At 42.8% G+C, this 13821-nt stretch overlaps 1 protein-coding gene across 2 annotated transcripts in view; it reads left to right on the top strand.

Annotated features, from left to right (window-relative positions):
- LOC117401240 (homer protein homolog 3-like) overlaps positions 1-12820 on the top strand; it is a 60197-nt gene extending 47377 nt beyond the window's left edge. For both annotated transcript variants that reach the window (XM_059015164.1, XM_034001786.3), the window contains 3 exons: positions 2916-3026; positions 5627-5707; positions 8008-12820. In XM_059015164.1, coding sequence (XP_058871147.1) covers positions 2916-3026; positions 5627-5707; positions 8008-8193 — 378 coding nt within the window. In that variant the 3' untranslated portion in view covers positions 8194-12820. The remainder of the gene's footprint in view (positions 1-2915; positions 3027-5626; positions 5708-8007) is intronic.
- The last annotated feature ends 1001 nt before the right edge of the window (positions 12821-13821 follow it).

Here is a 13821-nt window from a genome sequence, read left to right as displayed (position 1 = left end):
GAGGTGTTAAGGGCTCGGAGGCCGGGGAGGTGTTAAGGGCTCGGAGGCCGGGGAGGTATTAAGGGATCGGACGCTGGGGAGGTGTTAAGGGCTCGGAGGCCGGGGAGGTGTTAAGGGCTCGGAGGCCGGGGAGGTGTTAAGGGCTCGGAGGCCGGGGAGGTGTTAAGGGCTCGGAGGCCGGGGAGGTGTTAAGGGCTCGGAGGCCGGGGAGGTGTTAAGGGCTCGGAGGCCGGGGAGGTGTTAAGGGCTCGGAGGCCGGGGAGGTGTTAAGGGCTCGGAGGCCGGGGAGGTGTTAAGGGCTCGGAGGCCGGGGAGGTGTTAAGGGCTCGGACGCCGGGGAGGTGTTAAGGGCTCGGACGCTGGGGAGGTGTTAAGGGATCGGAGGCCGGGGAGGTGTTAAGGGATCGGAGGCCGGGGAGGTGTTAAGGGCTCGGAGGCCGGGGAGGTGTTAAGGGCTCGGAGGCCGGGGAGGTGTTAAGGGCTCGGAGGCCGGGGAGGTGTTAAGGGCTCGGAGGCCGGGGAGGTGTTAAGGGCTCGGAGGCCGGGGAGGTGTTAAGGGCTCGGAGGCCGGGGAGGTGTTAAGGGCTCGGAGGCCGGGGAGGTGTTAAGGGCTCGGAGGCCGGGGAGGTGTTAAGGGCTCGGAGGCCGGGGAGGTGTTAAGGGCTCGGACGCTGGGGAAGTGTTAAGGGATCGGAGGCCGGGGAGGTGTTAAGGGATCGGAGGCCGGGGAAGTGTTAAGGGCTCGGAGGCCGGGGAGGTGTTAAGGGCTCGGACGCTGGGAAGTGTTAAGGGCTCGGAGGCCGGGGAGGTGTTAAGGGCTCGGAGGCCGGGGAGGTGTTAAGGGCTCGGAGGCCGGGGAGGTGTTAAGGGCTCGGAGGCCGGGGAGGTGTTAAGGGCTCGGAGGCCGGGGAGGTGTTAAGGGCTCGGAGGCCGGGGAGGTGTTAAGGGCTCGGAGGCCGGGGAGGTGTTAAGGGCTCGGAGGCCGGGGAGGTGTTAAGGGCTCGGAGGCCGGGGAGGTGTTAAGGGCTCGGAGGCCGGGGAGGTGTTAAGGGCTCGGAGGCCGGGGAGGTGTTAAGGGCTCGGAGGCCGGGGAGGTGTTAAGGGCTCGGACGCCGGGGAGGTGTTAAGGGCTCGGACGCCGGGGAAGTGTTAAGGGCTCGGAGGCCGGGGAGGTGTTAAGGGCTCGGAGGCCGGGGAGGTGTTAAGGGCTCGGAGGCCGGGGAGGTGTTAAGGGCTCGGAGGCCGGGGAGGTGTTAAGGGCTCGGAGGCCGGGGAGGTGTTAAGGGCTCGGAGGCCGGGGAGGTGTTAAGGGCTCGGAGGCCGGGGAGGTGTTAAGGGATCGGAGGCTGGGTACAGAGGCGTTTTCAAGGAGAAACTTCAGAACAGTGAAGTATTCAGAGCACCTTGAATAAAACAATAGCGCTACGTACCCACTCACAGGAAGAAGGAAGAAAGGAAGAAGAGTCTCCAGCCTTTAATTCCTGCTGTTTTGAAGAGAAAGATTCTAAAAATGGGTGTGCTCATGCACTGTTTGTGTCTGTCTCTGATAGTCTACATGGTGAACAGGCTTGATTTTAAACTTGTATCACAGACTCCTAGCCTCAGTTTGAATTGCATTTGGCCGTAATCCGATAAACAATTTTATACAAATATTTGTAACCTTTCAGCTGCTGTGTGATTATTACCCAGTTATGAGGACCCTCTGTATGTGCCTGCACTGGATACAAATCTAGAGCCAAACCAGCCAATTCCAGGTGTCTTAAGCACTGTCAGTGTTTTAAATAATATATTTAAAAAACCAAAAGCACGATATTGTCACGAGTTCAGATAGTTTAGGGAATCTATTTAGCCCAGAACAAAGAACGATTAGGGGAGGACTTGATTTTCAACTCTTTTTTATATTTTAAGAACTTCATAGTTAACACTAACCAATTAAGTGCAGTACAGAAACCAGGACCAGGGGGCAGAGCTGGAAATTCAGTGGAGACAGACAGAGGGAGGAGACTACTTCTTCACATAGAGAGTGGCGAGGGGGATGATATGGGTTGCCATGTTGATGCTGAATCACTTGGATCCTTTATAAATTGACAACATTTTCAGGTCAATCAGCTACTAGGAACCAGACTCACTGATGGGCCAGTTGTCCTCCTCCTCTTGTTCTAAAAACATTAAAAGATTTACGCTCTTTAGAACCACCTATCCAATTATGATGAAACTTGGTAAGGACATTCTTTAGCTCAATTGAGATAACCAAAGCTTTCATTGTCTTATAGATTTGGGGTATTTCATCCATAACTGTAAAACATTCAGTGGTGGTTTCTGTGGAAATGAAGACATTGAGAAAGACTTTGAAACATTTGTCATAGAAGTTTCTGTTTAGTTTTAGTACATGGACTTCTGGGACCCAGTCACTTCCTGTGCTATAGGTCACACAGACCATTGGAGTAAATGTGACCTGCATAAGAAGGAGGTGATTTAGGTTCTGCCAATGGCGCGATATGGAAGACGTATTACATACAATGGTTGTCAGGCCTCTTTGCATGCTTGTGATTGCTTTCATTTGACAGCTTCTTTGTTCTTGAGGAGAGTTTCTTGCATGCTTGTGATTGCTTTCATTTGACAGCCTTGTCGTTCTTGAGGAGAGTTTCTTGCATGCTTGTGATTGCTTTCATTTGACAGCTTCTTTGTTCTTGAGGAGAGTTTCTTGCATGCTTGTGATTGCTTTCATTTGACAGCCTTGTCGTTCTTGAGGAGAGTTTCTTGCATGCTTGTGATTGCTTTCATTTGACAGCCTTGTCGTTCTTGAGGAGAGTTTCTTGCATGCTTGTGATTGCTTTCATTTGACAGCCTCTTCATTCTTGCGAGAGTTTCTTGCGAGTCTTGCTCTGATTGTGCTGTGTCTCTCTGTGGTCCAGGTGGCTGAGCTGGAAGCGCAGGGGGCCCGACACGCTGCCTGTGACATTGGCAAGGACGAGCTGAACCAGTCCCTGGAGGAGCTGGAGGCCGTGCTGAAAGCAAAGGATGAGGTAGCGCATGAAGAGCATGGCTGTGTCAATGCAGAGTCAACATTGAGGCTGTATTCAGTATTCACAACATACTGTGATCAATCACTGCCAGTACTTGACTGGGGTTCTTCATCAGAACACCAGGGGCCTGTTCATTGTACAACACGGTTCGCCTCTTTCAGTTTGAGTCTTTTCTAATCAGCTGATTGAGTTGGGACGGAGACATCCAGTCAACAATAGGAAAACATCAGGTGTGATTGACACCCGTTTCATTTGCTGTGATCACTAAGATATCTCTGGTCGAATTTGATCAGCTGCTGGTCAGACACAAAGAATACATTGAAAAGACATTCAAAATAAACATTAAAAAGAAACCCTTCTGATATCATTCCCATTTCAGTTTACAAGGGCTTTCTTTTCAGAAGCATTAGGAAGTTAGTACGCATAGCAAATGATGAGCTAAACAGAAGCTATAGGAAACGACAGAGAACCTGATATTAAACTGGTAAGTAAATTAAAGTGATACTAAAAATAAAATAGAAATATCCCTTTAAGAGGTGCATGGTATAAAAATAATAAGAGTAATGAGGACAGTGTGACTCACAGGATGAACCCAGCAGCCTCGCATTGTATTTATAATGTCTGATTCAAGTCTGTGTGAGAGAGCTGTTGTACACTTGAACACATGTAACTGGGGGTGGGGGGACGACTAGATGGCACGTATACTTTACAGGATTTATACTGTTTTTTCCATTAGTGTTCCAGAACCCCCTGCAGTGTTTACAGAAACGCATGACTGTGTTGTCCGTATGCAGCAAATTTAGTTTTGATTTTTCTTTAATTCACAGGTAAATAAATTAGGGAATTGCTTTTTTTTTCAACCTCTATACAGGAGCGTTCCCCAGGAGAGAGAGATGGTTTCTTCTAAGCATCACATTGTGTCCAGTTCATGATCCATCCTGCAAAAATGCTAGAAGCCTTTTTTTCTCCTGGCGAACGCTCCTGAGTTAATGTTGAGAAATGTACAGCACTGCCCAGTTGGTTCATGTATGAGTAAACATTTCGAGTGTTGACTGTGATTGGCTGATTTGGCAGTTGCAGTTACAGTTACAGGACCGGTTGCTTTCACCGGTGCAGAGTATTGATTTGACTGGTTTTGTGGATAATAAAATTAACTTGAACCAATGTCTTTGTTTAGTATTTGCTGTCCAATAGATGTGAACTGATCTTTCCTTACGGTATGTCATAGTGTTAAATCTGGCACATGCGTGGATTGATTTTCAGTTTGTCACAGTTGATGATGTGAAGCTCCAGCGGGCATCTACTGTCTGATAGAAGCCCGCTAGAGCTGGAAGCTGATTGGCTGATGGTACTGAATCTTTTCTAATATAAAGTATAACGCACAGCAAAGGTAAGGCAATGGACCGAGATACAGAGACCACAGGCATTGCAAAGGTAAGGCAATGGACCGAGATACAGAGACCACAGGCACTGCAAAGGTAAGGCAATGGACCGAGATACAGAGACCACAGGCACTGCAAAGGTAAGGCAATGGACCGAGATACAGAGACCACAGGCACTGCAAAGGTAAGGCAATGGACCGAGATACAGAGACCACAGGCACTGCAAAGGTAAGGCAATGGACCGAGATACAGAGACCACAGGCACTGCAAAGGTAAGGCAATGGACCGAGATACAGAGACCACAGGCACTGCAAAGGTAAGGCAATGGACCGAGATACAGAGACCACAGGCACTGCAAAGGTAAGGCAATGGACCGAGATACAGAGACCACAGGCACTGCAAAGGTAAGGCAATGGACCGAGATACAGAGAACACAGGCACTGGGAAGGTAAGGCAATGGACCGAGATACAGAGACCACAGGCACTGCAAAGGTAAGGCAATGGACCGAGATACAGAGACCACAGGCACTGCAAAGGTAAGGCAATGGACCGAGATACAGAGACCATAGGCACTGCAAAGGTAAGGCAATGGACCGAGATACAGAGACCACAGGCACTGCAAAGGTAAGGCAATGGACCGAGATACAGAGAACACAGGCACTGGGAAGGTAAGGCAATGCGTTTCTTGTGACACTGCAGGGGCTCTGAAACACCTTGGTTCAGGACCTGCAGGGATTTCAATCCAGCTATTCTTGGCTTTCTAATAGATAATTTTGCTTATACCTTTCAATTTAAATAGTTTTTTTGCATACACTGGGACTTCAGTTATTACAAATAAGAGAATGTGACATTTAAAAAAATGTTAGTTAGAACTTCTTTACACTCTGATCTCTTTTTTAATGATTATGGAGTGCACAAATGGCTGCTTCAGCAAGTTACATTCTTTGATCCTGAAATTGATCCCATTTGGAAAACATTTGGATATCCACATCCTGAATACTCTGCTGAGGTGAAATTAACTAGGAAGTGAAACAGTACAGACTACCTGAAAGTAATTCCTTTCACTAATAATGAGTTAAATTTGGTTCTTAATAAAGCGACCTCATTTCTCAGATTGCTTGATTTCAATTCTAAGATGGCTGCAGTGATTTTGAAAAGACAAAACTAAAGATTTCTTCATTCAAGTGCAATTTAACACGGTGTGTTCATGTGATCTAGGAAATACATCACCTGCAGAGCAAGAAGTGTGATTACAATGAAGTGGAGCAAGAGAGGGAAGAGGCTGTGCAGAGGCTACAGGTAAGAGCAGCTTTCAATATCCCAGGAGCGAAGGGAGCTGTGGGTAGTATTGTGGCAATTCATATCCTTAAAACAGTAACCACATTTTATTATAATGTATAAATCCGTTCTCAGTATCTTTCTCTGAAAACGGTAAAATAAACTAAAAATAGACCACAATATTTAATTTAAAGTTCATAAATCGAGGTTGTTACAAATAATTTACCAGGAATCTATTTTAAAAACAAGAGTTTATTAAACATGCATTCAATCTAATAATATGTTCATAAAAACAACAAGAAGCAATAATGCAGAATATCAACATAAGTAAGCAGGCAATACGTTCATAAAAACAATTGCACAGTCAATATTACATGAAACAAAGTTAGAATAAAACAAAGCATTAGACAAAAATTGATCAATGAAACAACAATAATAATTGGTCAACAACTTCGATAGATTTCAATGCAAGACATTCTCTTCTAATTGCTTAGCTTGAAAACTGTAAGTTGCATACAATTGCGATGGAAACTCCATAGCTTACCATACACAGAACAAGAAATAAACATTTAGGATTGCGTTCTTTAAACGCAGTGCTCCATTAGTGAAATATCTGATTCTGCATCATAAGATATTCTCCACTAGTACATAGCATTGCTTATATGAGCCATTCTCTAAAAGGACTTCACAGTGAATACGATAAGTTACCACAATTACAATATGAACTCTATAGGGTAAGATGCCTGTTATCTAATCACATATATAAGCATAGATTTGTACTCTCTATCTTGGGTCTGCCTCTGTTCTTGGGTAACCCTGATAAGCATGTTACAGGGAATGAGAGTCTGAGCTCCTGCACAGCCCTGCTAGCAATGAGAGAGAGAGAGAGAGACAGAGAGAGAGAGAGCGCGAGCGAGAGAGAGCCCCCAGCAAGGTGGCACATGGGCAGAGAACTTCTCCTCTTGTAAAGAGGGGGGGGGGCACTCATCAAGACACAGCCTGAGCCTGAAAACGCATGATGGCTCGGGGGTGGGGGGTTATTTTGGAGGGATGTGTGTGTGTGAGAGTCCAAAACATCTAGACAACAGATAAAGTTTTAATGAGCCAACCAAACAGATGGCTGGTAAAATCTGTGGCAAATAAACAAACTAATTGACAGTGACTGTTAAGGAAAATAATAACTGTGATGAGAGGTTATCAAATAAACACAGTAATTAAGAATAATTAATAGAAGAGACACAAACGCTTCAGTTTGACATCGCCACTCTCATGGTCATTCTGGGGACGGACAGAGATGAGTCATTCTTGTACTGGTGCTCAAATCATACTCATGAGCTGCTTTTACAGTAATTGTCACATTGATTTAAATGGAATGATGAAGGCTATTCACTGCAGGCAAGTAGGACTTCAGGATAGCTCAGAGCCAGGTAATGGCAGATCTAGTGAAAAATGCTAACTCTATATGAGTGGTATTATTAAAGAAATCTCCATTTGCAGCCATGCTTTCAGTTAGTGTTGCACTTGCTTGCCTCCACCCCTTCAATGGCTTATTTCCTGTCGTTAACAATATCATTGCATGATGGTCTCTAATGTGCAGTTCTGAAAGAAACACACATTATAGAAAACATGTATTATGATTTGAAAACATATCTGGAAATCAGGGAAGAAGCCACTGCAGGGTGGAGGCAATCAAGTGCTTGGCTTTCAACAGATATTTCTTTAATAATACCACTCTCGTATAGAGTTAGCATTTTTCTCTAGCTCTGCCTTTTACCTGCCTTTGAGCTTGCCTGGAGAGCCCTACATGCCTGCAGTGAATAGCCTTCATCAATCCATTTAAATCCATGTCCCTTTTCAAGGGTCTGGCAGAGTTAAAAAGGCACATGGATGGAATGAGGAAGGCTGCTGAAACCTGGCACTTAGGTTTCTGTAGACACGAAAGATGTCAAATACAGCTGAAAGCATGCATGTGCTGGTAATATAATATATAGGGGAGACGTGAGGTTCCACATAGAGCACTGAATGTTCAATGAATGTTTTATTGAGGTGCACAAAGTAAGTGCCATAGCGATCAATAATCCATTAATATGCAGCGCTGGTCCTCCAGGGGGCAGTAGCTCACTCACACTGTGGAGATCCTGGGTGTAAAGAGGCGACTGGCTTGGGGATTGGAGGAAACCCACTGACCTTCAGTCCTCCTGACCTGTGTGGGGAGTGGCTGCAGTTAGGTTTAGATTTGGACAAACTGAGGAGAAAATCAGGGGCAAAATAATTGTGTTTTATTTGCACAGGCCCGACCCTTCCTTGTTCTGTGTTTCCAGGAGGTGGAGTCTCGTAACGCAGAGCTGGAGAGGCGCGTGCACGCGCTGGAGCAGACTCTATCAAACTCTCTGGACGAGCGCAGCCGAGCGGAGAACGAGGTGCAGAGGATCATCGACATCCTGGACGTCAAGATCTTCGACCTCACTGACCTGCGACAGAGCCTGGCCACACTGGTCCACAAGTAAACTCCTGAGTGTCAGCAAGATACAAGCACAGCACTCTGGGACCAGGCCAAGGGAGTCTAAAGCACAAAATCCGTTAGCTCAAACTGAATGTAGAACGCAGCGTTAACTAGGTAGTCGTAGCATTCGGGAAGTCTTCTTACAGGTAGTTTCACAAGGCGAAAGTGTGCTGTTTAGATGCTTAACCCTAGTACTGGCTGTTACATTTTTCAGTGTTAAGATTTGAGGACAGTTTCAGAAGTTTAAGAGATCCCTTCACAGGGGTGTTTGTATGTATGATAAAGGGCTCTGTGATCATATAATGGTGTGCCTGTTTTAAACTAAGTTAAGGAGCTCTGATCTTAATCTGGCTTTAAAATGATCTTAAATGTGTAAACCGAGGCTTTAAAAACATTACCGTAGCCTGAAGGAAGAATTAATAGGGTTAGGGTTAGCCTAAAGGAAGAATGGATAGGATGTAAAAAACAAATTCTCTCATGCACAAATCATTCATGGTTTTTCGTTTCTTCTTTATTTCTGTTTTTCATCCTTAAAACATATTTTTAAGTTTGAGCTCAGCAAGGTTCATAGCAATATCTACTAAAGACCAGTTGTCCTCTTTTTGCATTATCGATATGAGACTAAAGGTAAGAGAGTGAGACTAATTTGATTATTAGTCTTGCCTTTAACACCTGACACCTGTGTGAGGGTCCCAGCTGACTGCTGATGGGGTGGTTGAGTTCGTTGCTGCTCCTAATCAGGTGCAGTGAGTCTGATGGGGTTTTTTTTCCATTTAAAGGGAAGCTTGCATTGGTGTTGATGGTGAGACTAATAATCAAATAAATCTAAACCTTTAGTCTCACATTGATGATGCAAAAAGCCCTTGTCGAGTACTAACTAGAAGTCATGGTCCTTAGTAGATACTGCTCTGAACCTTGCTGAGCTTTTTAAAAATAAGTTAAGGATGTCATTTAAAAACAAAATAAGAATCGGAAACCAAATCCCATGAATGGCACGTGAATGAATGTATACAGGTATTGCACAAACATGGAAGTCTCGCTTGAATTGGATGGAATTCTTGTTTTTGCTTCTCATTCTTTTTCTAGCATTCTTATTGACTGTTCTAGAGTGTCTGTGCTCACAGGCTTCCAGTTGAAATGTTAGTATTGCGTAAGAAGCTTTACATTTCATTTCCTGAGTTTGCTTTTCTGCTTGTTTTATGATGTTTCTGTTATCCTGATTGGCAGTTTACTCAGATACTGTGCTTTTATTCATCGTTGAGAAGTCTGTGTTCAGGAGCTTTGACTATGAGATCAGGAGCTGCTCTTCATTAGTTACCTGCCATAGACATAGGTAACATAGGCTAGATCAGCACTGTCTTGTGCACAGCAGTTTATTACCAGCAAAACTAAAGGAAACTTGATCCAATGTGGCAAATCACAAGATGGCTTGAACTTATTTAGACACTTTGGCTGATCTAGCCTGCGCCTCAGGTATCTATGACCAGCAACTGAAGAGCAGCTCCTGAACTCGGGTCACCTTGACACAGTATTTTAGGAATTACACCAAGAATAATAGCACCATACAACGCTGGATGTTAGAAACAAATCTAAGAAAATGTAATTTAGTGTGAAGTAACACAAAGAGAATGTTAGAAATGTTAATATTCTGTTTCTGTTTAAACGACTGGACGTTAACTATTGATAACCAGGTATTAAGGTGGCATTGCTCAGTTAGTGTTGAAGGAAGGAGTATAAATTATTTACAATACCGTCTTTTAAATGAATGAAGCCATGGTATCTTAACTTTATCACGAGACCCTGTATTGAATTGGAAATATTTCAGAGCTCCCTCGATAAACAGCTGCTTCCTTAATGTGCTGTAGGTCACCCGGTCTGATTTGCAGCTTGACTACTGGAGTGAGTTTTACCTACAGCCCATGACATGATTAGGTACCAGGATGCAGCAGCAACTTTCCATCTGTAGGTCAGATATACAGCAGTAAACCCTGTCGAATCCAGCCCCTCTGTATAATTCAGCATCATGTTTAGGTCCTGACCAAATCCCTGTTGAATTGAATGGTGTGATAATATCTTTAGAATAATATCTTTATTTTTATATAGCACCTTTCATAGTGGATCACCATCACAATGCACTTTACAGAGGCAGGCTGTGATCCCCTCAATCCGGAACATGTCTTTTCTGGAATCCCCCATGATTTGTAAAAGTCCTTTCTTCCTAAAATCAGTGTAAATCCGACTGAGCGTCTGTCTTCGGCTCATGTGGTTTTTGTTTTCTAGATTTTATAATGAAATACGGAAATATGCACAGTCGGCACCGCCTAATCGGGATCCTGAGAATCAGGATTTCTGCTTAAATGGGATACAACTCTGGGAGACGGTTCTTCCCAATGCTATTTATATCGTTTTAATTGGGATACAGTATTTTCAAATGTGAACGGAGCTCGCTTTTCATAGCGACAGGTTTGCCTAGCACAGTGCAGCGAGTGCGTGATTACACTGTGACTTGCGTAAACCACATTGAACTTGAAGGAGCTGGAGTCTCAGGCTGCTGTGGCAAAGAAAGTTGGCGTATGATGGGATTTCATTCTTTTTAATTTCGAGTTGAAATAAAAAGGGGCGATTTTCATTTTGTTTAGGAATTATGTATAACATTTAATCATAATGTGATGCTAATTTGTTCATTTACAAACAAAAAAGTGCGACTAAGGTGGTCTCAAATGCCTCTCGTTTAATTGGGACAGCCACTTATTTGGGATATTTTTACTTCTCCCTAGGCGTCCCAAGAAAGCAGCTGCAATTGTATCCTTGATTCCACAGTAAAAGAGACGAATGCAATCCTAGAATGACGCTGTACACCGGGACAGTATTTCTACTGTATGCACTGTAATAGACTTTAAAGGGTTGACATTTGTCATTTTATATCTTTTTTTTTTTTTAGGTGCAGTATTAGATTTCACAGCACCTCTGTAATCCAGCACAGTGGGATTTGGAAATTATGCTGGATTATACAAATGATGCTGGATTAGACAGGCTTTACTGTACCAAAAGTATGAAAGTGGAATACAATGGCAAGTCTTGGTTAGCACTCCTGTTAATAATACTCAACACTAAATGCACGGCATTGGGGGAATGAAAGCACATTGCTTACTGCTATCTGCTATCTGATAAAGGTCTTTAAATTGTCTCATATCTAAACCACTGAATCCGCCCGCCTCCTTCACTAGTTTATTCTCCGATACTCTTTCAATTGCATGCGTTGTATTCTTTTCCAATAACTTGTGTCTAAGCAACTTCTTAATGAGAACGTTTTTGTAGATGACAATGTTAATTTAAAACTGACACCTGGATTGTTAATGTCGTATTCCTTTTAGTGTAGATTCAAGAGCTCTCTAAATGATTAAGAGTGCATAAGGCGAAGCACAAGGCTAGTTTTGGTGTATATTTAATTATAGGTAGAACTTGTATTGCTATATAGTATTGATTTACATTTACCAAAGATGTCATTCAGAATGCTTTGCATACGCTATTGCGCTGTAAGAGTATGATGTCTTGTGTTGTCTCTTTTTAATGAAACTGGAAGCTGATTTTAAAAAAAAAAATCTACATTTGTAATCTAGAATGTTTATTTTGAAGGGTTTAGTCCCATGTGTATTTATTTAGTCTGAAGTGTAAGAAACTTTGTTATTAAACAGAATTAACCGGTATTCGTAAAAGCGGAAAGCACAGTTGTATAGATTGCTATGCTTTTGTCTCCTCATATTCAAGGTACTGCAGTCCGATCCCTATAAGAAACCCCTGTGGAGTTATTAAGTGCACTCTCTGTTAGGAATTATCTGAATCATGTTGTAATCAGATAGGAAATTGCCTGTTAGAATTACTTTAGGATTCGTAGTTCAATTTCCGAAACATTTAAGAATACATTTGTTTAAAAGGATGTATGTGGATATTTCCAGTACTTTCTCAACTTCATTATACACACATCGTTTAAAAAGGGGACTTTGACAAAACCAATATCACGTACTGCGTGTGGAAGTCTCTTGTGTATTTAGGACTTAAATTAACCAAACCTGGCATTTTTATTTTTCGTAAGTAGGTTTTTTATCTTACATTATGGAGTTATGACTGTTGTTGTTAAAGTGGGTTAGGGTTAGGGCTCGGGCTCTCGAGCTCTGTTGGCTGATCTGGCCTAGCTTCTATATCTATATTGCAGCAATGAGAACTGAAGAGCTGCTCCTGAGCTTGGTGAAAGCCCCCCCTCACAGACTAACACTACAAGAAAGACATCATTGCACTTAAATGTACAGAGAAGGGTGACGAGGCTGATCCCAGGACTCAATGGACTGAGCTATGAGAACACGTTCAAATAATTCAATCTTCAGCCTGGAAGAGGGACTCGATGTTAAGAAAATCATAAGTGGTTTAGACAGTGAACCCATGTCACTACTGTGCTTCAGAGAGGGCATGGAAGCTTAGTTTAGAACAGAAGGTAGGAATCACTTTTTACAGAGTTTGAAATGCATGGAACATCCTACCAGGTGAAGTGTCTAAGACACTAGTAGCTCGATTTAGCACTAGTATTGGCCAATCCAATGTTACTTTAGGTAAGGGAGTCTGAGATTCGTGCTAATCAGGGTCTGTTTCAGGGGTTATTTTCAGTATTAGCTGGATAATAATATATCTGCAGTAGTTTTTTGCTTTTTATAATCAGCTAATAGTTGTGCAATGCTAATTATTTTTAGTAATAGGCTCAGTTGGCTATTGCTAACTTTATTTTGGTTCAGAATGGAGTTACATGCTGCTGTTCTGTGTTCTGTTCAGTTAAAATGTAGTTCAGTTCAGGTCTCCCTCGTGCGAACGTCTAGTCCACATCATAAAGCTACTTTTTTTTCAATTCAAATGTTCAATAAATGGTCAGATTCCTTAAAGTTTACCACAGTATCTTTGCAGTTTTGCCATGCTTTTCAAATGGTACTGTAATACCATGCGTTTGCCAGAGTTTACCCTGGTTTGCCATGTTTATTAATATCCTTTACCATACTTTGCTATTCTTTACAATGCTTTTACTGTGGGAAACTTTTAAAGGATCTTCAAGTGTAATCAATATTCCAAAAATGCATCCATCAATAACAATCTCTTCCCTCTCACTAGCTGTTTGGCTTGTGATTGCCGGTCAGATTCACTCCAGTGGCTGTTCTTACTGCAGTGGGACCATGTGACTGGGTACAGAAAGCAGCAGTTTAAAATATTATCTGTAATCAAGGCCCTTGTATTCTCACCATCCCAGAGTATTACCCCCAATATGTACCAGAAGGACTGGGAGGTTCATTATTCTCACTGGTTTTTAATTCATTTGAATTTTTTTTTTTTTTTTTTTTTAATAAACATTGATAAATTCCCAGAAAATTTTATATAAAAACCAAAAAAGGGCCTTGTCTATAATGCTGCACATGAAATATCTCCACTAAAAGATCTTCATGCAATGCAGATGGAATGGGGGCAGAGAATGTTTCTGATACAGTAGCCCTTTTAATTCTATATTGTTGTGTTCTATCTGCAAAAAAACAAACGAGGACCAGTACAAGAAAAGGGTTATTTGTGCAAATATTGATTTATTATAATAAAATGGCTT

Source organism: Acipenser ruthenus, chromosome 49 (assembly GCF_902713425.1).
Source record: "Acipenser ruthenus chromosome 49, fAciRut3.2 maternal haplotype, whole genome shotgun sequence".
Taxonomy (NCBI): domain Eukaryota; kingdom Metazoa; phylum Chordata; class Actinopteri; order Acipenseriformes; family Acipenseridae; genus Acipenser; species Acipenser ruthenus.
This window is presented reverse-complemented; position numbering and strand designations above follow the sequence as displayed.